Source organism: Protopterus annectens, chromosome 8.part1 (assembly GCF_019279795.1).
Source record: "Protopterus annectens isolate FY-2018-M chromosome 8.part1, PAN1.0, whole genome shotgun sequence".
Classification (NCBI taxonomy): Eukaryota; Metazoa; Chordata; order Ceratodontiformes; family Protopteridae; genus Protopterus; species Protopterus annectens.
Window position 1 is genome coordinate 280,577,398 of NC_056742.1, and position 27,319 is coordinate 280,604,716.

General features: G+C 38.4%; 1 protein-coding gene across 1 annotated transcript in view; it reads left to right on the plus strand.

Annotated features, from left to right (window-relative positions):
* Positions 1–27,319, plus strand: part of ANKRD27 (ankyrin repeat domain 27) — a 1,716,109-nt gene that overhangs the window by 744,049 nt on the left and 944,741 nt on the right. The window contains exons 13-15 of the mRNA XM_044081882.1: positions 7,008–7,100; positions 19,769–19,896; positions 20,299–20,381. Of these exons, the coding sequence (XP_043937817.1) occupies positions 7,008–7,100; positions 19,769–19,896; positions 20,299–20,381 (304 nt within the window). The remainder of the gene's footprint in view (positions 1–7,007; positions 7,101–19,768; positions 19,897–20,298; positions 20,382–27,319) is intronic.

The window sequence follows — 27,319 nt, forward strand, 5'->3', positions numbered from 1 at the left end:
CTACTGCCACTGTCAAGGCTTGGGTTAGATAAGTGCTCCATTGGGGAACCTTCTTTTCTTGATTCTTAACTGATGCGAACAAATCTTAAAGTTAACAGAAGGAATTACAACTGGGAAGGCAAATTCCTTGTTAAGATTTCTAAACTCAGTGTTGGTTTTCCTTAGAACTGAACACATTCATTTTAACTGCAAATGTACTATTTCTTTGTTCTTAAAACCCTTTGTAGCAGGTTAGCTTCCCTTAATACCTATCTGGGGTCATGTTATTTCAGGAGCCTTACACTTTTCAAAATAGCAGAACCCTCATCCCTTGGCATTCCACTTGCACCCTAAAAGAAGTTTAAAAAAAAACCTTGAGAATAAGTACTTCTGCTGTCCAGTCCATCTCATACATACCTGCTGAGATACTACAAAAAATCCGTGATACATCTGAGCTCTGTGGAGATTCCTGCTAATGAGACCCCATTAGAGCTCCGTATGATGTCTCTCACTTTCGTATGTGAGACTGAATCTCTGACCAGGATATTCTGAAGAAAAAAACATTTTCTCTGAATCAAAATATGGGATTTTTGGTAGAAAATAGAGAAGATGCCCTATCCCTATTCCTCTTATTATCACCACCTAAGAAGCAAGAGGAAACCAGGGTGATTTTTGGAGGGACCAGAAGGTATATCTCAGATCCTCGTGTGAGAAGAGGTACCTGGCACTCATATCGAGGTCCGACAAGGTTCTGCACCACCATGTTATGTCTCTCTCCACCTTTGAAAAGGCAACATGAATCTTCCTCTGAAGAGAAATAATAGGATTCAGATGAGGACTCGCTTGCCTAAACCACCCTAATACACTCTCCTGGACAACTGGCCTCCAAAGATGACACACTATCACCAGGTCCCAACTAGAATAAATTTCCTTTGCGGAAACTCTTTCCAGAATGATGCAGCATTTTGACTGGGACACTAAACCGGTCTCAGATGTACAGAACAGGGAACACAAATTATTGGTAGTTGAGGCCTCTAACGCTTTAGTTGTACCCCATGTCCTTGTAACCTTTTTGGATGCTTTTGCTTCTACTACATCAAATTAAGATTCACAGCCCCCTGCACCTCTAAAACAGGATAGTTCCGTCGAAGTGGCAGAGAACATGAAATTCCTGTACAAAAATCTGGTAGCAGACCATGCTGTCCTCTCGGTCTGCTGATAAATCCACCAAACTTCTCCCTGCATCTAAAATACTGCCATTTGATAGAGACAGTACGGTTGCACACATTTGACAAAAAAAGTCTAACTTGGCCATCCTGGCTTTCATAGTTCTTAACTTTCAAGCACAAATGACCAAGTATTTCTTATATATTTCAGGAAACTTGAATAACTCTGTGGCTGAATTTAAAGATTCTTAACATAAGTCTGAGAACAGTCTGTATGCTAAGCAATCCAACAACAAGTCAAGTAATGTTGCAGGAGACTTGCTGTACTTTCCAGTACATTGCTACACTCTGGAATAGTATTCCCACACAAATAAAACTGTCCGACAAACTCATTAGTTTTAAACCACTGCTTAAACAACATCTTAACCAATTCTGGTCTTGCAAATGCTCATTACAAGGTTGTGCTGACCATACTATACTCAACAAACATTCTTTTTAAGCGGAGTACTCAGCCTCTCACTGAAATTACAAAATCTTTATATGCAACTGCTGTCTGTGCAGTCCACTGAGTTGCAAGTGGGCTTTCCATTTAGTAACTTCTAGCCCTGTAAAAAAATAGAATGTATAAATGGTAACTATGTGTATAAATAGAAATAGAAATGTAATTACTTTGTGTTTAACTGGAACTAAGTGTAATGCAATGTAAGCAAATGGATCTTTAATCCCAGGCCTCCGCTGAAAGTGGATAATTACCCAGTCGGACTTTCCTGGAAGGCAAAGACAAATAAATACTAGATTTGTCCTATACTGGCACCTTTTGGAAAGTTTCATCCTTCCAGATGTTTTCACTTTCTCTCCGTATCGGACTTTTCTTCATTCTTCCTCAGGTCTTCCAGGTGTGTACCTGCACATCCCTATATACCTGACCTGCAGGAAATTTCTCAGGTTTTTCATCTCTTTGTAACATTTTCAATTCTCAGCTTTATGTTTTGACATATCTGCAACCCCCAGAGTCTTCACAAAGTACCTAGCTCTGACTGTAATGTTCTGCAGAACCTAGGAGATAAAGATTTTCCATACTTGGATGTATTTCTTATTCAGGACTTGTCCAAGGAAACCCTGATGATGCATTTCAAATTCATGAGATCTTTTCTGGAAAGACTGGGATTCACTCTCAACCTAAGGAAGCCTTCCCTGATCTCATCCCAGGGTATAGTATTCCTATGTTTCAGGGTCAATACACAGTCAATGAAAGCCTTCCTCAATCAGGAGAAAATTCTCTCTCTCTCTGTCTACCTACTTCCAGTCTTTAGTCTGTCTGTGACCTCAGCAAGCAAGAGTCTAAGAGCCCTAGGGTACATGACAGCCTCAGTTTTGATAACGAATTTTGCCAGATTGGACATAAGGAAGATCCTCTGGTTCCCAAAGTCCCTTTGATCACAACACTGTCACCCCCTGGACTTCAAAATTCTTAGCTTACCCTTTGACATGGGAGCCACAGTGGTGAATATATTGGAGATTAAACTTGACGCTGGAGTTTTCTTTCTAGTACCTACACCCAGGAGCTAAACACAGTCTCATCTGCCATAGGCCGGGGGTGCATGGACAGGTTCCATCACAGTTCAGGGACAGTGGTTCCCCCAAAGAACTCGAGGAACACATCAGTGTGAAGGAGGTAAAAGTATTCATTGAAGCCTTACAGGTGTTCTTTTACCTGTGGAGCAAGTGTCCTCCTAAAAGTATTCACAGACAACACCTTGGTCATGTGGTAAATCAACAGGCAAGGGGGCACCAAGTCTTATCAGCTGTGCAGGCTAGCTCTGAGGGCATGGGACATAGCCACAGAAAGAAAGCTGTCACTCCAGGCAGTTTACATTCCTACTGTGAGATCAACATCTGCACAGACAACCACATCAGATACAGAGAATATCCCCACAAATGGATGTTGCACAGAGTCTTCTTTCTGGACATAGCCCAAAAATGGGGGTACACGTCAAATAGATATTTTAACCTCTAACCAGAACAGACCACTCAGACATTTCTGCTCCAGAACTCCTTGTCTCCAGTCCTGGGGAATGGACACCATGTCCTTCGGCTGTTCTCTGCCTTCTCTCTGATCCCAAATGTTCTCCTGAAGTTCCATGGGGACAATCCAAAAATCTTACTAGTGACTGCCTTTTGGCCCAGGTAACATTGGATGATTCCCCTTCTATTTCATTGGGCTAGAGGCAGTCACTTCATGTTACCCTACAGAGTGGATTAATCACACAGAACTAGAGCAGTTCGATTCACCTAACCTTCAGGCTCTCAACCTGACTTTTTAGGTGATAAAAATTTAATTCCCTTCAGGCATCAATTCTCAGGGGACATACTCCAAGAACTTTAGGAGGTGAGAAAGACCTGCCAGTAAAAAAATATTGCATATCCAAGTGGAAAATATTTTTCATATGATGTTGCAAAAAAGGACTCCTTTTTGGTGAGATATACCTACTATTACGTCATGCATATGTGAACTACTTAAAAGTGGCGTAGCCGAGTGGTTTTTAACCTTTTACATTTGGGGACCAGTGAAAATAGGGGAATTATTTTGGGGACCGCTAAGGCAGAAATAGAAATCATTAGGAACCAATTTTTGAGCCTTGTATACCAAAGGATATGAAGTTTGAAACTTCAGTCCTTTTTTATGAGGAACAGAACAAAAATATGGGGCAAAAAACTGGACAGTTATGGGGTAGGCTATCTACCTCTTAAACACACGCACACAGCGCTCATCCAAAAAAGGACAAATCCAGAAATAATCAGGGATGCTTTCCATATATTAGTAGTATTAACTTGAGACATTGACAAAATAGAGCATGAGTGAATATGCATTTTTCTAAAGTAAAAGAAGTCTAACTCTAATTATTGTCATTATTTATTGAGTGTAATTCATAACCTTTTCTCCAAAAGTCACAACTTTTAGGTAAGATTAAGAGGGACAGAACTAAAATTTCAGTCAAAATCAGGCATGTCCCTGAAAGTAAGGTATAGTTGAGAGAGGTATGCACCTACCTCCCTCCCTCTTATATACACACACACACACACACACACACACACACACACACACACACACACACACACACAAACACACACACAACATACCACTCAACCTCTTAGCACAGAAAATTTGGGCAAAGCCAAAAATAATAGTGGGACAAACTTTAAATATTGTGCTCTCAAACTTATAGAGTTGCTAGAATGAAAGGTATTGTGTTGTCATGAATGTTCTGAAGGATATGAAGTCTGAAACTCAAGTGCCTGTCATTATTTAGTGAATTCAGTCCTCCCGGATTTGGCACAATAAACCCCAAAAAACACAGATTTTATGAGGAACAGGCTAAAGATATGTTGCAAAAATCTGGACATTCTGGGAAAATCTGGACAGTTGAGAGATACCGCCTTCCCTCATTTTACACACACGCACATCCCTACTTACCTTCTTATACATACATATACACGCACACAAACACACACCTACCTGCCTACTTCTTACATAGACACACACCTATCTACCTATCACTTACACACACACACATATCTGCCTCTCACTTACACACACACACACACACACACACACACACACACATCTGCGTATCGCTTACACACACACATATCTGCTTCTCACTTGTCCATTTGTGGTCCACATTTCAAATGTCTTCTTGCTTTCAAATTCCTTGTGAGCAGAAGACAAAGACATAAACAATAGGTCACACAGAAGCAGAAGACAGAAACAGGCCACACACACATGTCGCGTCTGTGCAACCAAACGCAAAGGGTGTTTTTAAAGAAGAATATCCTTAATTTTTTTTTTTTAAATTGAAAAATAAGTCTTCTGGCTTGTGGCCCCTTTCCCAGCCAGTGGGCCCTAGTCTTTCACGCACAGGCAGGAAATTTCTTCTGGACCAAACCCAGTTTGTGGACTGGTGGTTGAAAAACACTGGTTTAGCCTACTATTCCATCAAGGCCCACTTATTTGTTATCTCTGCTTGCTAGCCTCTAAATCCATCATTGCTTTCTAGAATTGAAGTCGGAACAGTTCTTAAAAGGTGTCCTTTGTCTGAACCCTCCCAGGAAGGTCTTTCCCCCTCCTTGGGATTTAAATTTTATTTTGGAGAAACTTGCCCTGCCACCTTTTGAACCAATAGATTCAACTTTGCTGAAATTATGCACCTGGAAAATGGTTGTAATGTTCACTCTTTGCTTTGTTAGAAGAGAGATCGAGTTGCAAGCTGGTGTGGTAACTCCCTCCTTTCCTCATCTTCCCTAAGGATAAGGTTTACTTAAGGGCTAATCCCTCCTTTATGCCCAAAGTGATAAATGAGCTCTCTCTCAACCATGCCATTCATTTACCAACCTTTTTTCCTAATCCTAAAATAGAGCTGAGAATCTTGCACTTCCTGGATGTCCACAGGCAGCTAAAATTTTACCTGGACAAAGCTAAACCATTCAGAAAGTCTGAACAATTCTTTGTTTCCTACCAGGGTAGCAAATTGGGAAGCCCTGTTTCCAAAATGGATTATCTCTAACTGGATTTCTAAGTCCATTTCCTTCAGTTAAACTTTCCATGGTGAGAACCTTCTAGCCTCCATTATAGGCACATTCCACCAGAGCAGTCTCCTCTTCAAGTGCCTTTTTCAAAGAAATTGGTTCCAGAGCTGTCCTCGAGGCTGCCATCTGAACCTCCTGCACAGTTTTGCCAAGCATTAAGTAGATGCCTCTTCCAGCTCTAGGTCTTCTTGTTAAATCTGTTCCTTTGGGACTGGTAGACAGCACCCCTTTAGCTATTCCTCCCACTTCAGCAACTTTTGGCTTTGGAAATTGCCCAGAAGTATTGGACTACTCTAGCAGTGACATAAGGAAGGACCTAGTGCACTTGTCTAAGAGCTTAACGTAACAGTAGATGTCCTACTGATTAATGATGCAATGTTGCTTCCCTCCCTCCTTCCCCCATCTTTCCTGTGATTTGTGGACTAAGGGGGAAAGTTTCTTTCTCATCCTCTTAGCTGGACATGTTTCTTATTATGCCCTTTTTCTCAGGCCTCTCATTGGGCTAGGTAATCTGAGGATCTTGCGCTCATTTGTCTGATTATGTACCCCTATATGCATGGGCTGAAGTTATACACTGGATGTACACAAAATCAAGAAGGTTTTTTTGGATTTGCTACCTCAGCCAGACTTCAGGTTACTCTCGACAGGATAACGCACAAGTATTGGAATATTGCAGCAGTGATTAGTAAGACATTTATTTTGATGGTTTTTACACAGTTGTCCTTTCTTTGTTATTGCAACTGCTTTCTTGGCCTCTTTATTATTTTATGCAGCATATACTATTCCAAAATCCCACTCTGTGACTCTGCTTTACTTGGATTCATCTCTTAGTTTGGCATACCAACATAACAAGATAAAGAAGGGGCGTCATCACTTTGTCAGTTGGAGCAGCAGTCAACTGTAGTTCCCTGTGGTCCAGGATTTGATTCTCTTATCTGCTTCCTGTGTAACCTTTAGCAAGTCAGTTAACTAGATATTGCTCCCAGGTCAACGCTGAAAAGGGACTGTGTGTCCAGTGGGCCTGGGTTGTTAACAAGTAGAGACCGTCCTGAATAAAGAGGGAAAGATGGTAACCCACATTTTTCCAGGCTGACTTGTGCTCCCATACATTTTGTACCATTAATCTAAATGCCTAATTTGTGACTTGCTGAATATTTAGTAAAATGAGTAAAGTCTTGAAGCATGTTGTGTTGTTTCATTTGTGGATTTTAGGTAGTAACTTTTTCTCTCTTCTTTCAAAATATAATTACTTTTGTTATTTCTTCCATGTTTTAGGGTCCTGGTGAGCTAAATGATAAGCTGTTTTTGAGACAAAGATTGAATTTGTTGTCGCAAATGTCTACTACACCAATTGACTGCCTTTTTGAGGTGAGTCTAAAACTGCATTTCTACATTACAAAACAATGTTGTTTCTGTAGATGTGAGTCAGTTTTATGTTTTATATTTGCCTGTTGCTGGTCTGGTAAATGTTGCAGATTTATATGTGTATATGTATGTATGTGTGTGCATAGATCATGTACAGTGGATATAAAAAGTGTACACCCCCCTGTTAAAATGCCAGGGTTTGTGATAAAAAAACATGAGACCACAATAAGTCATTTCAAAACTTTTCCCACCTTTAATGTGACCTTTAACCTGTACAGTTCAATTGAAAAACAAACAAATCTGTTAGAGATAAAAATATAAAAAAAAAAGTAGAATACACTGGTTGCATACGTGTGCACACCCTTAAACTGATACTTTGCTGTGTGTGCACACACTTAAGCTAATACTTTGTTGAAGCACCTTTTGATTTAATTACAGCATTCACTCTTCTTGTGTACACATCTGCCATCAGTTAGACACACTGATTAACCCCAAATAAAGTTCAGCTGTCCTAGTAGGATTTTCCTTACATTTACTCAGTTGCCTGCTACAGCAAAGCCATGGTTCGCAGAGAGCTTACAAAGCATCAAAGGGATCTCATTGTTGAAAGGTGTCAGTCAGGAGAAGGGTACAAAAAAATTTCCACAGCATTAGATATACCATGGAACACAGTGAAGACCGTCGTAAAAACGTGGATAAAATATGGGACAACAGTGACATTGAAAGTAGTACAACCTCTGCGAGTATGGCAGCTGCAAGGTCCAAAGAGAAATAGCAATCCAAACGAAAAACAAGGACCAGCATACAAGGCACCTTTGAATAAACATGAATACTGTAATAAAAGTATATAGGTTCTTTTAACAGACCAGTTTCGGCTACATCAAAACAAAGGTTTCATCAGTGTTAAAGATACACACAAAAAAGAACCCATTTTATAAATAAAAGGGATAACCATGTGATTAATTACAACTACTCATTAAGACCTGGCTTAAAGAGACCACCAAGTTTAATAATCCATTGTTTCTCCATGGAATTCAGTAGTTCATGCCAACCTAATTTGTTGTTTCTGGGTCTATTTATTTTGTCAATAATGGTGAAACTGAAACATGCATTACTGTGTATTAATAAATGCTTATAGAGAGCATTGGTTACTATAGCAATAACCCATGCCTGGGTGTGGGTAATGCAGGATTTACCCACGGTTGGTGTGGGTTGGTCCCGAGGGCGAAGCCCGAGGGACCAAACAAAGACAACCGTGGGTAAATCCCGCATTACCCACACCCAGAAGTGGGTTATTGCTATTATACTATGACATTATTTAAGAAAAGAAACAATTACTTTTCTTAAATAATGGCATTGTATAATGCCTCTTTGCTGCCCTTCCGCAGCTGTCTGGCATCCGCGGCAGTTCTGATGTACTGTGCATGCCTACGCAGTACATCAGAGCTGTGGCCAGAAGCAATGGAGAAAGCAAGATCTCCGTTGCTTTTTTACTGTTTCACTATGTTAAATGGGTTTAACATAGCGAGACAGCTTTAAAATAAGCAACGGAGATGTCCGTTGCTTATTTTAAAGCTGTCTCGCTATGTTAAACCCATTTAATATAGCGAGACAGGTTTAAATAAAAAGCAACGGAGAAAGCAAGATCTCCGTTGCTTTTTACACACTGTGTCGCTATGTTAAAGGAGTTTAACATAGTGAGACAGCTTTAAAAAAAGCAAGAAGATCTATATTGCTTTTTTTAAACCTGTGTCGCTATGTTAAACTCTTTTAACATAGCGAGACAGTGTTTTAAAAAAAGACTTATACTAATGGAAAAAGTCCGGGCGACCAGACCTTTTTCCATTAGTATAAGTCGATTTACAACATGCACGCTGGCCAATCAGCGTGCACGTTTTGGGATATTAATGGGGGGTCATGGTATAATCTGTTATTTTTAATGTCACTGAGGTGTTCAGATATTCTAAATTTAACAGGTCTTGAAGTTTGACCTATGTAAAATGCAGGACAATTGCACTTGGCCAAATATATTACCCAGTCCGAGGAACAGTTGGCAAAAAATTTTATGTTATAAACCTCGGGGGTATTTTGACTGCTAAAACTTTTTGTCTTAAGTAACTTGGCACAGTGTGTACAATGTCCGCATGGAAAGCATCCAATTAAAGGTTCACCTGAAAGTGTGGTTTGGATGGTGTTTGTGCTTGTGGCTTGCAAATGTTTGAAATGATTAAAAAAAGTCGATAAATTTCTGCCTTTGCGAAAAGTAAACCGGCATCTGTCACCAAGTATTTCATTGAGTTTCGGGTCACATGTTAATATATTCCAGTTTTGCTGAACAGTATTGATTAATATGTTAGTATTGCGTCCATATGTGGTAATAAGTCTGGGTGGTTTGGATTTTGATTGGTTCCTATTTTTGTAAAGAAGGAGATCTTCCCTTTTCATGTTGTCCACAGTATGTTTAGTGTGTAATAATTGACCCATTTTATAACCCCGATTATGAAATCTAAGAACTAAATCATCCCTAAATCGAGTATAGGTGTATTGATCAGAACAAATGCGTTTGATACACATAAACTGCGATTTGGGAATGTTTTTGCAAATGTGGGGGGGATGAAAGCTGAAGGCATGGAGGAGTGAATTATTCTCAGGGAATTTATGATGGATCTCTGTAGTCAACGTATGATCAGATGCACGGCAAACCAGAACATCCAAAAAAATCATTTTATTTTTGTCATAGTTGACAGAGAATTAAATTCCCCATTTATTTTCATTCAAATATGTAGTGAATTCCAAAATATATTCAGTATCCGCCTTTCATACCAACCAGCAGTCGTCCAAATATCTACGCCAGATGTCCATTTCTTCCATATAAATATTATGCAAAGTGTCATAAATGACCTGTTCTTTTAAGTATGCCATGTACAAATCTGCGTATATAGGGGCAAAATAAGCCCCCATGGCTGTCCCCTTAGTTTGCAAGTAACAACTTTCTTTGTAAAAGAATACATTCTTAGTTAAGACATGTTCTGTCAAACACAACAATAAGGTGTTAAAACCGGGTTTATATATTTCTGTCTTGTTGAGGCAATATTCTAAAGCCTCCAAACCAGCCCAGTGTGGAATGTTAGTGTAAAGTGATGTTACATCCAATGTACAAAGTAACCAGTCTGGTTCCAACTGTGTTTCAGAAATGATTTGGAGAAATTCCGTGGTGTCCCAATCCTTGCTCTAACGCATTTTAAAAGTGGGTGTAGATATTTAGTTAGGAACAGGGACAACGGTTCGGTTAACGAATTCCTACCGGAAACAATAGGTCTACCAGGAGGATTCTGGATGTCTTTATGTATTTTGGGTAGATAATATATATACTGTGGGCAGGGGTTGGATATAGTAAGTTGAGACCGTGTATTGTTGGTGATGATACCTTCTTCAACAGCTAATGTGAGGAGAGAGTCAATTTGTTGTTTGAAGAAAGGTGTGGGGTCAATGGATAATTGTGTATAGTTTCGTACATTCGACAATTGTCTGGAAGCTTCCTTGTCGTACTGAGACAGATCCTGTACTACTATCGCACCCCCTTTGTCTGCACCATTTATAACCAGTTCATGATTGTTGGCTAGTTTGGTAATGTTGTCCATGCATGTTCTGGATATATTGTTAGGTAAAGGGGTAAATGACCTATATTGATAGAGCAGGTCTTTAATAATCGCATGTTGAAACATGGAGACATGTTGATTCATGGGAGGCATGAAAGATTTATGATATTTAAATTCATCAGAGATCTTTGATGACTGTTGTTCCTGAAAAAATAATTTAAGATCAAGAATCCTGCAATATGAAAGGATGTCATTAACAAAACTTTCTTCTGAAACAAAGAAACCCGGAATGAATGATAAACCTTTATTGAGAATTTCAATTTCGGAGGAGGTGAGGACATGAGATGAAATGTTGGTTATATTCACATTTGTTCTTTGTTCACAAACATCTGCAGTAAACTTTCCATATTGTCTACAGCTTTTATGTTTTCTGCCCCCCCTCCTCCTGTGTGTAAACTTTGAGTGGTTAAGGAATTCTTCCTTTTCAATGCTGGTGAGCCTGTAGCACCCACAGAATCAGTGTCTAGACCTGAAGAAGAATCTTCACCTGATGTGTCTGTGTTATAGAATAGACCCTTTTTAAGAATAGATTTCGTATGTTTCCTTTTGGAAGTCGTCCGATTTTGTGAACTGAATCGGACATGTTTTACTTTATTGTCAAAATTAAAGGGATCACCTTTAGTGTAATCATCTAAGTCTCTTTGAAACTTCTTTTTCTTCCTTTCTTTTAACTGGGTTTCTAATGTTAACAATTCTTTACTTAGGTTTTTGATGCTATTGGTATATATTGTTTGTCCTTCAAACCGCTTGGCTTTGTCACTGAGTAGAGTGATTGATGCTATTTCTTGTTCAATAATCCTGTTATGATGATTAGCCAATATTTCAACAAATTTAAGTTGTTTCTTGTTGTACCTCCCCCCATTGTTTTAATAAGAGATCATCTGGATTATTCACCAGTGGTTGTGTACGTATGCATAAACCACGTGGAGTAATTCCTTTGGCCAAATAGGCACGAAAAAGCTTATAGTACCAAACATTATTTCATAGAGATCGCATATGTTTAAGTTGGAGAAAATATTCTCACAACTATCATTATTAAGTGCAGCACTAGAGCCCTCCAAACATTCACCAAGTGGCCCTAATCCAAAAGCTGATAGGTCATCTCTATCAGCAGATAAACCTGTAAGTAAATGTTCCAATTTCATATTAAACAAGGAGATGATAATGACTTGAAAAATACAATAATTATGTGTAAATGGATAATCAATTCTTAGAAGTGATGCAGAGAACACAAATGTGTCATTAGGACTGGCAAATGACCTGGTTTAGTCCACATAGTCCTTTTTGTGGAGAATTCTTCACATTTATATGTCAGTACAGGTTTATTGCTTATTGATCCATTTTTTGAACCGGCCAAGGTGGAATTTATTTTACATTTTGGAATATATAGGATTTTCATACTGAAGTGACAAATTTGCCAAAGGAATTACTCCACGTGGTTTACGCATACGTACACAACCACCGGTGAATAATCCAGATGATCTCTTATTAAAACAATGGGGGGAGGTACAATAAGAAACAACTCTTAAATTTGTTGAAATATTGGCTAATCATCATAACAGGATTATTGAACAAGAAATAGCATCCATCACTCTACTCAGTGACAAAGCCAAGCGGTTTGAAGGACAAACAATATATACCAATAGCATCAAAAACCTAAGTAAAGAATTGTTAACATTAGAAACCCAGTTAAAAGAAAGGAAGAAAAAGAAGTTTCAAAGAGTCTTAGATGATTACACTAAAGGTGATCCCTTTAATTTTGACAAAGTAAAACATGTCCGATTCAGTTCACAAAATCGGACGACTTCCAAAAGGAAACGTACGAAATCTATTCTTAAAAAGGGTCCATTCTATAACACAGACACATCAGGTGAAGATTCTTCTTCAGGTCTAGACACTGATTCTGTGGGTGCTACAGGCTCACCAGCATTGAAAAGGAGGAATTCCTTAACTACTCAGGGTTTACACACAGGAGGAGGGGGGCAGAAAACATAAAAGCTGTAGACAATATGTAAAGTTTACTACAGATGTTTGTGAACAAAGAACAAATGTGAATATAACCAACATTTCATCTCATGTCCTCAACTCCTCCGAAATTGAAATTCCCAATAAAGGTTTATCATTCATTCCGGGTTTCTTTGTTTCAGAAGAAAGTTTTGTTAATGACATCCTTTCATATTGCAGGATTCTTAATCTTAAATTATTTTTTCAGGAACAACAGTCATCAAAGATCTCTGATGAATTTAAATATCATAAATCTTCTTTCATGCCTCCCATGAATCAACATGTCTCCATGTTTCAACATGCGATTATTAAATACCTGCGCTGTCAATATAGGTCATTTACCCCCTTTACTTAACAATATATCCAGAACATGCATGGACAGCATTACCAAACTAGCCAACAATCATGAGCTGGTTATAATTGGTGAGGACAAACTGGGTGCGATAGTAGTGCAGGATCTGTCTCAGTATGACAAGGAAGCTTCCAGACAATTGTCGAATGTACGATACTATACACAATTATCCATTGACCCCACACCTTTCTTCAAACAACAAATTGACTCTTTCCTCACATTAGCTGTTGAAGAAGGTATCATCACCAACAATACACGGTCTCAACTTACTATATCCAACCTCTGCCCACAGTATATATATTTTCTACCCAAAATACATAAAGACCTCCAGAATCCTCCTGGTTAGACCTATTGTTTCCGGTAGGAATTCGTTAACCGAACCGTTGTCCCTGTTCCTAACTAAATATCTACACCCACTTTTAAAATGTGTTAGAGCAAGGATTAGGGACACCACGGAATTTCTCCAAATCATTTCTGAAACACAGTTGGAACCAGACTGGTTACTTTGTACATTGGATGTAACATCACTTTACACTAACATTCCACACTGGGCTGGTTTGGAGGCTTTAGAATATTGGCTCAACAAGACAGAAATATATAAACCCGGTTTTAACACCTTATTGTTGTGTTTGACAGAACATGTCATAACTAAGAATGTATTCTTTTACAAAGAAAGTTGTTACTTGCAAACTAAGGGGACAGCCATGGGGGCTTCTTTTGCCCGTATATATGCAGATTTGTTCATGGCATACTTCGAAGAACAGGTCATTTATGACACTTCGCACAATATTTATATGGAAGAAATGGACATCTGGCATAGATATTTGGACGACTGCTGGTTGGTAAGGAGGGAGGATACTGAATATCTTTTGGAATTCACTACATATTTGAATGAAAATAAATGGGGAATCGAATTCTCTGTCAACTATGATAAAAATAAAATGATTTTTGTTGATGTTCTGGTTTGCAGTGCATCTGATCATACGTTCACTACAGAGATCAATCGTAAATTCCCTGAGAATAATTCACTCCTCCATGCCTTCAGCTTTCACCCCCCCCCACATTTGCAAAAACATTCCCAAATCGCAATTTATGCTTATCAAATGCATTTGTTCTGATCAACACACCTATACTCGATTTAGGGATGATTTAGTTCTTAGATTTCATAATTGGGGTTATAAAATGGGTCAATTATTACACACTAAACATACTGTGGACAACATGAAAAGGGAAGATCTCCTTCTTTACAAAAATAGGAACCAATCAAAATCCAAACCGCCCAGACTTATTACCACATATGGATGCAATACTAACATATTAATCAATACTGTTCAGCAAAACTGGAATATATTAACATGCGACCCGAAACTCAATGAAATACTTGGTGACAGATGCCTGTTTTCATTTCGCAAAGGCAGAAATGTATCTACTTTTTTTTAATCATTTCAAACATTTGCAATCCACAAACACAAACACCATCCAAACCACACTTTCAGGTGAACCTTTAATTGGATGCTTTCCTTGCGGACATTGCACACACTGTGCCAAGTTACTTAAGACAAAAAAATTTTTCGCAGTCAAAATACCCCCGAGGTTTATAACATAAAATTTTTTGCCAACTGTTCCTCGGACTGGGTAATATATTTGGCCAAGTGCAATTGTCCTGCATTTTACATTGGTCAAACTTCAAGACCTGTTAAATTTAGAATATATGTACACCTCAGTGACATTAAAAATAAGAGAGTAACCAATGCTCTCTATAAGCATTTATTAATACACAGTTATGCATGTTTCAGTTTCACCATTATTGACAAAATAAATAGACCCAGAAACAACAAATTAGGTTGGCATGAACTACTGAATTCCATGGAGAAAAATGGATTATTAAACTTGGTGGTCTCTTTAAGCCAGGTCTTAATGAGCAGTTGTAATTAATCACATGGTTATCCCTTTTATTTATAAAATGGGTTCTTTTTTGTGTGCATCTTTAACACTGATGAAGCCTTTGTTTTGATGTAGCCGAAACCAGTCTGTTAAAAGAACCTATATACTTTTATTAATGTATTCATGTTTATTCAAAGGTGCCTTGTATATGCTGGTCCTTGTTTTTCGTTTGGACAACAGTGACATTGCAAAGAACTGGACGTCCCTCCAAAATTGATGAAAATACAAGATGAAAACTCATCAGGGAGGCTGCCAAGAGACCTACAGCAACATTGAAGGGAGCTGCAGGAATTTCTGGCAAGTGCTGGTTGTGTACTATATATGACAATCTCCTGTATTCTCCATATGTCTGAACTATGGGGTTTGGTTGCAAGACAGAAGCCTTTTCTTACACAGAGAAACATCCAGGTCTTGCTAAAATTTGCAAAACAATACATTAGGTCTCCCAAAAGCATGTGGGAAAATGTCTTATGGTCTGATGAGACCAAGGTTGAGCTTTTTGTCCACAATTCCAAAAGGTACGTTTGGAGAAAAAGCAACACTTTGTATCACCAAAAGAACACCATCCTCACAGTGAAGCATGGTGGTGGCGGCAGTGTCATGCTTTGGGGTTGCTTTTCTTCAGCTGGAACTGGCGCTTTAATCAATGTGGAGGGAATTATGAACAGTTCCAAATACCAGTCACTTTTGGCCCAAAACCTTCAGGTGTCTGCTAGAAAGCTGAAGATGAAAAGGAATTTCACCTTTCAACACAGCAGTGACTCCAAGCATACATCCAAATCAACAAAAGAATGGCTTCACCAGAAGAAAATTAAAACTTTGGAATGGGCCAGCCAGAGCCCAGACCGAAATCCAATAGAAAATCTGTGGGGTGACCTGAAGAGGGCTGTGCACAAGAGATGCCCTCACAACCTGACAGATTTGGAGCGCTTTTGCAAGCAATAGTGCACAAATATTGCCAAGTTAAGATGTGCCATGCTGATAGACTCCTACCCAAGAAGACTGAGTGATGTAATTACATTAAAAGATGCTTCAACAAAGTATTAGTTTAAGGGTGTGCACACACAACAAAGTACTAGTTTAAGGGTGTGCACACTTATGCAAAGTGTATTGTACGTGTTTTATTTTTTATATGTTTTCCCCTAACAAATTTGTTTGTTTTTAAATTGAATTGTACAGGTTATAGGTCTCAATAAAGGTGGGAAAAGTTTTGAAATGATTTATGTGGCCTCATTTTTTATATCACAAAAAAACTGACATTTTAACAGGGGTATGTACACTTTTTATATCTACTGTATATCTATCTATCTATATACCTGTGTATGTTCATATATATATATATATATATATATATATATATCAAACACCAAAAAAATATAATTGCCTCCAAAGTATGCTGCCATCACAAGTCCAATGAGTAAACCACAGAAGTATAGCAAAGTATAGCAGAAATGCAGGTACACGTCTTCAAAGGTTGAAACTCTTTAATCGATAAAAAAGGTGAGCGCTTTCACAAGTAAATTGCTTCATCAGACCTGGTCCCGCTACTCTCCCCTCATTTGACTACTTTTTACATTCTGCATTAATGAACACCGAAGCTTGAGAGTTGAATCTTGGCATCCATGTTGAGAAGACATAATATTTTACAACTGGAGATCTGATCAAAATTATTCTACTGCATGGTGATTTATCTACTTCATGTACTACTAGTTACAGAAATGTAGAGTAAAGAATTAAAAAATGGTGTGTTCATTTGGCTTTGAAATCTGTTAAAGCAGTGGAAGAGTGGTTTTACATCCTTACATATTCTTTGACTGTAGGAAGCAATTTGTTTCAGAACAGTGAATGTAATATAGCTATGCCATTTCCTGTTCTGCTGTTGCTTTTTACTGTCTGGCACTGTCAGGTTTTAATGCTAGAAGTGATCATCACAGTGAGTGGGGGTAAATTATTAGGAACCCTTCTAAGCATTGTTAAGGTCATGTGTCATGGTAGAGTATCACTGAGCTAGGATGTTATTTAACTGATATTGCACTAAAAAAATTATGTAGACATTTAGACATATTACTGAAGATATGAAGGAAACATTGAAAATGAAAAATGAAGACAAAAAGCATATTTGTCTACTTTTGAGACTTATTTTATTGATACAGCTATATTTTGAAATGTGCATGTTTCATAGCTTTCACAAACCACAGGAAATAACTTTTAGATGTTGCACAGCCTATCGTAATGTAAAATTTAAATAAAGTGGTTTCTTTGCATTAGGTGAAGTATTTAAGTGTGAACTTTTAAAGATAAACAGATTTTTTAAACAAGAAACATCTTTATTAAATTATCATGTATGGCATAGGCAGTCATACATTTATATTAATGAAAACAAACCATATTGACATAATTTTATTTGCAAACATGCATCACTTATCTATACAGTCATTATTAAACATTACATAGGTCATTCAAATCCTGCCCTCTTTTAAACTGCATTCCTCCTCTGCTTGCTTTATCCCCACAATTCACATTTTTCTATGTAATTTGCTCCTACCCTTTTCAAAATATCCCAGTTCCAGTTGTTTGATCTCTGTTGCTATATTCACTCACTATTTTTAGTACAGTTGGTTTAGATTTTGATTGCAATTTTCTAGTAATTGCTTTTATGGCAGCCACCATAATTGGACTCAGCAAGGCCGTACTGTGTCTATGCAAGTCTGTTTGTGTCATAGCTCAAAGAAAAAATAATTTTCTTAGTTACACAAAAGTTGTATGTCTGACAGAGTAGTCTGCAGGGAATCTTTGAAGTCTCCCAACTCATTACACTCCCAGAAAATATGTTCCCATTTACTTTTTTCTTCCCTGTCACATATCCACCATTTGCTCTCTACCTGAGGAAAAATTCTTTGTAGTCTACTTGGGATATAAAAATACCTATGCAAATACTTCCAAGTAAACACCCTAAGTCTTCTAGACTTTATTGCATATTTGGGAGAGATACATGTATCACTTGATTGTTTATTTGTGAATTGCTTATCCAGTCTCTCTTCCCAATCCTTTCTAACCTCCTTTGATTGATACTTATAGTTATCATGCAATATTCTGCATGCTCTACTAATTAGACTTTTTAATAGCAGCTTCTGTTCTAAATTCTACTAAAAACAATCCTAGTGCTGGTCTTTCATTTCGGACCCCCCCCCCCCCATTTCTTTCTTTTCCTATACTCTGATATTAATCCTTGAAAGGGAAAGCAATCTCTAGCCTTCAGTTCAAATACATTCTTAACCTTTTCCCATTGTATTACTTTTCCCTCTCTAATTACGTGCTTTCAGTACATTGGTTCTTTTTGCTAGTTTTCTCCAATAAATGCCAGCCTCCTCTTGCCTATAGTCTGTATCCCTAATTGCAGTCATCCCTATCAGCAGAATCTCTTTTCTCCATTCCCATGTTGGCTTAGTTCTTAGAATGCTTTGTTACTTTATGAATGTAATAGTCTGTATAGTTACTGTTATTCTCCTTAAGGATCTGCATCCAAAATCTCAGTCTCTCCATGTTTCTTGTTTCCCCCATTTCACCGTCATTCCGTTCCACTTTTGAATTGTAGGTTTCTACTTCTGGCCTGTATAAGAGCTTTAACTGTATAGCTCTGAAATACCCCCTTCAAATTAGGTAATTCCAGTCCACCTTGTTCAATTGGAAGAATTAGCTTATCCCTGTTGACTTTTGCTGTCTTCTCCCAGATGAAGCCCTTCAGTTCTTTATTAAAGGATAACCAGTTTTACTCTGACAACTAAACTAATGTCTTTCGGCTTTTCCTGGTTAGGGGTCGCCACAGTGGAACTCAGGATCCGCTAATGATTGACCGTGGATTTTTACGGTGCCACGGTGCCAGCCCAAAGCCCAACCATCAAAGAAGGCACCCCCATTCACGCACGCACCTACCTGCATGTCTTATAAACATCACTCGACCTCGGGGAGGACATGCAGGCTCCACACACAAGGTGCTCCAGCCAAGAATTGAACCAGAGAACCTCTTGCTGTGAGGTGACAACGCTAACCACTGCACTACCATGGCCTGACAACTGTGGGGACATAAAGAGGTAAAGCCCTGACTATGGCCCAGGGACTGAGGATCAGTTATTTGCTTGAGCCACTAATAGAGCTGGCAGGGAAGGATAGGCTTATGAGTCTTTGGGCAGAGGAGGATGCAGTGGAGCTGGCCATGTACTACATACGTCTTTTGGAGGAGAGGAGGGGCAGAGATTCAGGTATGCTGCCTGTGAATGAGTGTTATGCCTGCAGAGTCACTGATGAGTGATGCCTTTCAGCCCTTTAAAGGAGAGTGTACTGAAACTTGTATTCATGGATGTGGCACTGTGAGGGTATGTTCCCCCTACTCAGGGATACAAACACCCTTATAGCTAGGATGCTGCCAATGAAAACAGAAAGCACCCTCATGCCTGCCTGATTAACTATCTTCTCTGGACAACTCTTACCCTGATACCAAGTCCGTGGTTAGGAGAATGAGTAAAACATGTCCTTTTAGGGGTGGGAGGCTTGATGGATAGCAGGTATGGGGGCAAAAAGCAAATAGGGAAAAAGTTCTAAGAGTGATTGAAAAATAAAACAAGTATAGCCACTATACAAATAATTATTTCAGCTGCACATGGCTTAACTGTTAAGTATAACACTGCATAAAAACTTTTTGATGATTTTTACAGCATATTGCTTTTGGCAATGAGGAAGAAGTAGAAAGGTTATTAAGCCAAGGTGAAAATGATGAAGATAATGTTCAGAAAATGTGTCACCCCCTTTGTTCTTGTGACTCCTGCGAGAAACTGGTATCTGGGTAAGGTGTTTTTAATTATTAAGATTTACATATTAATAATAAACATGCACAGTGCTTAAAGTAAAACTGTTTTATCTGAATATTTTGTTTAGACAACAAAATATTTTTCTCTATACAAGTGAAATGTTTGAATACCTGTTTATAGGTTTTCACTGTTAACATCTTAGAAGCTGAAGGCATATCTGATATCCTGTAATTATTTGTTAATATGAGGTTGTTTTTTGTGTGTGTATTACAAAGTCTAGATATTTTTCTTTTCAGTTTCAGTAAACTATAATTGATGAAACCAAATTAAAAGAAGTCTGAAATAGTTTTGTTGTACTCGAAATGTATATGCCTCAGTGATTATTTAAAGGAACAGTGTTGAGTATATTTTATGAAAAAAATGACTTATTGTTGCAGAAAGCTGAATGACCCTTCCATTGTTACACCTTTATCCAGAGATGATAGAGGATATACTCCACTTCATATAGCAGCTATCTGTGGTAAGTACTACTTCTAGTTAAATATGTTTGTATGGTGAATCACTGCTTAAGCACAGTTTTTTTTGTAGGGCTACTTAGCCAAGTCTGCAACTTAGAAATTTTAGCCATGCCTATACTGCCGCTAACCTGTATTTGACTAACATCCCATAAACTAGAAGGAGCCAGCCAGGAGTGGATGGGAGTGAACATTGACTTGCTCATCCCAAGGGGAAAGTGATGGCAGATTGCATCCTCAGGTAACTGACCTGCTTGTGAAAAAAACAAGATGTCTGTCTGTACTGCTCATGACTCGGGTAGTGGCACCCAGGGGAGGAACAAATGAATAGCCAGTCTTATGTGCTTTTACTGGGAGAGGGAAGGGTTGGGAGGATTCTTGATTTGTTTTTATTTACTTATTTTACTTATTTAACATTTGTTTACCAGGAAAGTCCAACTTGGAATGAAGCCAATTTTCAGTGGAGGCCTGGGGAGAAACCCTTTTGACGCATGTCTTTGTAACATGGTAGGAAGCCAGAGTACCCAGAGAAAACCCACACAAACGCAGGGAGGACATGCAGACTCCGCACAGACGGCACTCCAGCCAAGAATCAAACCAGAGATCGTCTTGCTGTGAGGCGACAATGCTACCATTGCACCACTGCGCTGCCCTCCTTTTTATTGGGGGGGGGGGGTAGTTGTCTGCAGTGCCAAGTCAAAAGTTATGTGCTGTTGGAAACCTGAACAAGAAGATTCCTATCATGGTCACACTGGAAGGAGTGCATATGCCTACACGTTTTGCACTTCTGTTGCAACTACTAGTATGCTTCTACATTGTGAGGTAAGGTGAGAGAGGGGAAAGGTGTTTAGGAGCATTAAAAAACTTCTGCAGGATGAGATGAGCAATTCACAGCTCTTAACCTTGCTCTCTGCCTTTCAGTGCTTGGAGAATGGCAGACTGAATGGACCAGTAGGGGATGGGGGAACCAGGGGTAAAACATATTAAAAGAAAGAGATGGAATTTTAACCTTTCAACACGTTTTGATGATTTTAAATCTACAGTGGATGGCAGTAAAATTCAGGACATGAAGTCACTTTATAAAATCATAATGATGAGTTTAAGACACTGTGACCCCTAAGCAACAGATGCTAAAGTTAATTATGATGTTATTTAGGCTCTACCCATGACCGATTGTGCTTTCGGAGGCGATGAGCTTTGCTTTAACACTCTTTAAGCATACTTTTAAAACTAATGTATACAAGGGCAAGCCATTTAAAACAAGAATAAAAAATGTGCAAAACAGTCCATGTGAATGTGTGACCGAGGTAATCCGTGTAATCTACTTTAGTGAGTGACTTAACCTGTCAGGAAAAAGCTGTGAACCTATGTAATCTTCTCAGTTGCAGCAAACCTAAGGCAGCTGTCTCTTTCTTCCTTATGTTCCACCTCTCCCTGGGAATTCTAAACTGAATTGAAAACCTTTCCCATCTTGTGTATGTTCTTTTACCTGCTTGCATCTGTCAAACACACTCTCCATAAAGAAGTTGCTTCCCAAGTCAGGATTAAATTGTGTTTCATTAGTCTGTTGGTCATGCCCCCTCCTACCTTCTCAAGCTTTCCTTTCTTTGCTGTCCTATTACATTTCCTTCTTAGTGCATTGCACACTACTGGTATCCAGAGTCCCTGCTGTTTGTTGGGTAAGTAAAGGTCAAACGTCCTTATATTGTCATAATGCTTGATACCCTATGTTTCCCAATTTTCATGATTGTCTTACTGGCCTCCTTTTCACTGTAATGTTTCCAGAACTGCATAAGGAATGCCAAACACAGTGCTGGTAATGCTTAGTAATGAGGCTATATTGCATTCCTGTGTCCAGATTCTATCCACTAGATATGCCAGTAAGCGATTTCCCTTTGCAGCTATCCTTTGTGTGTGTGTATGGTTTAGTTTTCATAATGACAACCCCCAGATCATTTTCCTATTCTATTTTTAATACTTACTCCCCCATTTGCTTATTTGTTCTCTTGGTTATAATTACATAGGTGCATCCCCATGTACACTTTTTTAGTCCATACTCCCTGGCGTGCCTTCGATGAAGGTTGGGTGTCGGGCTGGCACCTCGGCACCATAAAAAAAAATCTACTGCCAATCATTAGCGGACCGGAGTTCCGCTGTGGCAATCCCTAACTGGGAAAAGCCGAAAGAAGAACTAACAACCTCCAGTCTTAAAGTTGTCTTCAGGCTTGCTCCCTTAGGTAACCTCCCCCAGTGCTGATGTCTTCTATAAAGAGAGTTATCAATTTTTCCTGTCCTGTATGAGAACTGTGACCATTTATTTAATAGGGTTAGGCCTAATACTGTCTCTTCTGGGGTATCGTGTTACTGTTTTACCCTCTGATAGCTTCCCCTTGACTTTTTCTTGTATTTCTTGTTGTATAACTACTCCTTTAACCATTCACAAAGTTTGCTACAACTCACTTTCATTTTATTTTTGCAGGAATCCCGCGGTGTATGACCCTGTCAAAGGATTTGATAAGACATATATAAACTGCATTCATGGCTCTACCTCTGCCCACTCCCCTAGTGTCCTTGTCATGCAGTTGGGTCATTTATTTTGACAGGATCTTCATGCAGTGAATCCAATCTAAGAGTAGTCCATCCTATTTATCTAGTCTTGGTTTCATTACTGCTTCTTTTGTTAAACCAGTTACTGAAACCAGGTTCAGTTGTCTGAAATTTCACTGATTGCTTATTGTTCACACTTTGTTGGTAATCGTATTGCATAGACAATGGGTGTTTTAAAGAACAAAATCCATTGGTGACAGACTCCCAAAGGGGCAAATTAATGTACTGAAAGAACCTGGAGAAAAACAAGTGAATCTGTTTATGGCACAATATCTGAGAACCATCATTGAAACGATTTCCTGAAGCCAGCATTTCTTTCAAGCTGTCTAACTGGCATGAATTGTTAAGAGCATATAGCATACATTTAAAAGCCAGCACTAAATAAAGTATTCTGTTCCTTTCACGTTTCCAAAGCTTTAAAGATAAGACACGAAAACAAATGTCACAAAGGCATTTGGTTAATAATTTTTAATTATTGCCAACTCAGAATCCCTGCAGGACACCAGGGTTATTTTACGTATTTTTGGAAATGTTATGTTTTCAGTCTTATTATTATATTCAGCATAAACTTCACAGTGCTCCTAAGAAATATGAAAAGAAATGTCCAAAAAGATTTTTAAAAACTCAGACTGGACAGAAATATCCCCAAAATCAACAAAGCTGAAAAAGTAACATGAAAAGTTAAACATCAGGGTGGGTTTATAGCATCAAGGTGCACTAACAAGATGCAAGGCCTTAGAGCTATGAATGCTCTTGAGAAGAATCAGTAAAAATATCCAGAGCCTATGTACCCGACTGAATTACTCGTCTTTCAGTCTTTTACATTCCCTAATAAGATTTGTTGTCAAGAAGTCATACATTTGGTTGTGCATTGTGGATTTTTATGCTTGCTAATAAAATAACTTTAGGATAAAGTCTGTGTGCCTCTGTGTTTCTTTCTCTGGGTATGTGGGGGTGTCTTTATTGTTGTGTGCATCTTGAAAACACTTTGTTCTACAACTGTTATATTTTGGATGCAAAATACTTCCTCCAAGTACACCAACTTTTATCCATAGAAGGAGCTCATCAGATGAGTTGAAAACAGTACTACTAAATAGTTAAAACTTTCTCATACGATATTACAATGAAATTTAGTTTTGATAAATGTGCAAAATCAGCATTTGAAACGGGAAAGCTGTAGCACCCATAAAATGTCAGCTTGGGACAGAAATGTGATATAAAGGAACTTGGGCAGGAGGAAATGTACAAATATTTGGGAATAAATGAAGGGTCCACAATAAAATGTCAGCAAATGCAAATAAAGCTCAGTAAGGAATACTTTATAAGACTAAAATTGATATTGAAAACTGCCTTGATATCTAAGAAATAAAGTCCATGCAATAAATCAATTTGTTCTTCCCATTCTTAGTTTTGAGGTAATCAACTGGCCCCAAAAAGCATTTGACTGATTGGACACAGAAACAAGAAAAATTCTTCATGCTTATCAACATAACGACAACATTCTGCTTTCCTTTTCAACTTGGAAAGGCATGTAAAGTAGCAAATACAAGCTGACTTTGCTGTATGTTTTTATTATTAATTGATAACTGAGCCTGCAGTCCCAGTTAAATTACTTGTTAGCAAAGCTTGCATCATCTTCTCAGTTGATTGTTTGTTGAATCAGTTCAGGCTAAGGAATCATCTGTGTCTGCCCCCACCCCCCACACATACTTTAGTAGGTCATCTATTGTTAACCAGTGTAATTTGGGCTAGGAATGAGTTTGCATGTCCCCAAATAATTATTAAGCATTTTTAGTCCTTAATTACCAATGTACATGATTTTAAATGGGTCCCTTTACCATTGCTTGTGCGAAAGGAGCTTGCATAGCGTGATTGCCTCCTGGTACTGTGATTATTTATCTCTGCCTGCTATGCTCCCCTCCAAACACCAATTCACCAGCCACCCCCAGACCCTTACATTTATCCTCTCTTAACTCTTCCCACAATTTAGTACATATTACCCATCCTTTCTTTGGTGAAAAGCACTTTTGCGTAAGTATACCCAGCCGTTAGTGATTCTTTGAAATTTTAATTCAGGGATCAGTACTGATCCCATATATGTCTATATCTATATATATATATATATATATATATATATATATATATATATATATATATATATATTAACAATAGAACTTCAAAAACAAACAGAGGACGAAGGAGCCAGTAATTAGCTTTTGACTTTTAATGGTATATAAGACTTCTTCAGACAGTGCAATTGTATTGAAAACCTTGAATTATATGAAAGAGTAAGTGGGTGTTCCTAAAGGCAGTAGCCAGTAAACAGTAAAAACGTAATAACATAAAAAATCAAACAGTGAGTGCCAGAGCTAAAAATTAGCATATAGATTCAAATAATCTGTCAGATGTAGGATGTGCATAATTACTCATATTACACATGTTAATTATATTGAAGTAAGATTAAATAGCAAAAATCAACGTAACCATCTGAGAGCACATTTGATATTCAAATTCTCATTAATGCCCGGGGGCGCTTCAGCATTTAACTTTAATTGCCAATGTAACTCCTTAAATTCTAAAAGGGAGTTGACATCACCAAAGAAATTGATTGATGTTTTGTTCTCTTGTCTGTTCTAGTTGGGGAGGTTATAAGTTGGGTCTGTCCATGTAGGTTGATATGGGAGATAGGGTTTTGACTGGAGCAGTTGTTCCAGTCAATATTAAGGTTACCTAATATGTTTTCTTGGGGAAGGGTGGTGTTTATCCATTCTAGGAGCTTTTCTGTGGTTGTAATATTGTTTCCTGGGGGATGTAGCATCCTGTTACGTTAATATGTTTATGTGGGTTTATTGTCATTTTGGCGAGTATGAGTTCAGTGTTGTTGAGGTCTGGGGTTATGTCTAATTTTTCTAAGATAAGGTGTGTTTTATATAGTATCGCTACCCCACCGCCCCTTTTTACTACCATATCATTTTTGATTATATTGTAGCCTGGTGGTGTGATTTCGTTGTTATGAATATGTGGCTTAAGCCGGGTCTTTGTTTAGTATAATGAGTTCTGGATGGTAAAAAGGAGATTAAGGCATGGAGGTCATGGACCTTATTTACTATGCTTCTAATGTTTAGGTTTATGATGAGGAATGAGTTTGTGGGCCTGTGGAATACGGTAGAATTTAGGTCTTATATTCTGTGGAGTCATGGGGCCCTGGGTTAGAATGTATATCACCGCAGCATATTAGTGCTGTTTTCAGGTGTGCATAAAGTTTGACCAGTTTGTTGTAAGTTTTATGCACGAGTGCTGTTGGGTTGTCTATTTGCTGTATATAGTTTATGTCTGAGGTGGTGGATAGAGATGGTGTGATAGTTATATGTGGATAACTGTGTAAGTGGTTTCGTGCATGTAGTGTTGGACGATGTTCCTTTGTAGGGGATTACCAGTGTGTAGGTAAGATGCGTTTGGTAGCTGGTAATGATTGTCAGTACAGTGAGAGTGGTAATGCTAATGGTGTATAGTAGGGGTACTGTGTGTGAAGGCTTAGTTAGAGATGTCATGTTGTAGGTGTAAAGGTTAGTATAGGATGTTGTAAGGGATTAGTTCAGGGAGTGAAGTGGAGTGTTGATTGAGGGTGTGTGTGGTTTAATTGGATGTTGTGTGTAATTGGCTAGGAAGGTGTGTTGGAGGTGGAAGGGGTTTTATGTGGGTGTGTTGTATAGGTATAAAGGTAACTGATATGGGGGTTGGTGGGAATGGGGGTAGGGTAGAGGAGCGGAGTGAGCGGGGACAAACCTAAAAACCAAGAAAGCCAATCAGTCACAGAGGAAGAATTTGTGGTTTTCCTCAGGTAGGTCAGATCCTTTCTATTATACAACTGAATTTCCTATTTAAAAATTGCCAGAGTGCCTGTGAAAGACTTCTGATATTACCAATATATGTTACTGTTTGCAGGCTACTCTCTTATGTGGCTTAGGAGAAAGTAAGGGCAATTTGCAAAAGGTAAGGTTTTTATGACTTTGGGCTCGGAATAGGTAGTTTAGATTTCCGAGGTTTTGCTGCCCTCTAGTGGTTGTTAACAGTGGATATTATAGGAAAAAGATAAATGTAAATCCCCGATTAGAGTTTTATTTCATATTTTGGCTGTAGTTCTTTTGTCCATGTGGTTTTGCAAGCCAGTAACTTAACACATAAAATAACCTACACTTGTAAATTCCTTTTTGGTTTCTTGACAGACCACCGGTGTGTTATTGCTTGGTTTGTTCGTGTTGGGAGGGATCAAAAAGTTATGGGTTCTTTCAGTAGGAGACCACCCGTGTTTATGTGCCTTTATTAAGCTGTAAGA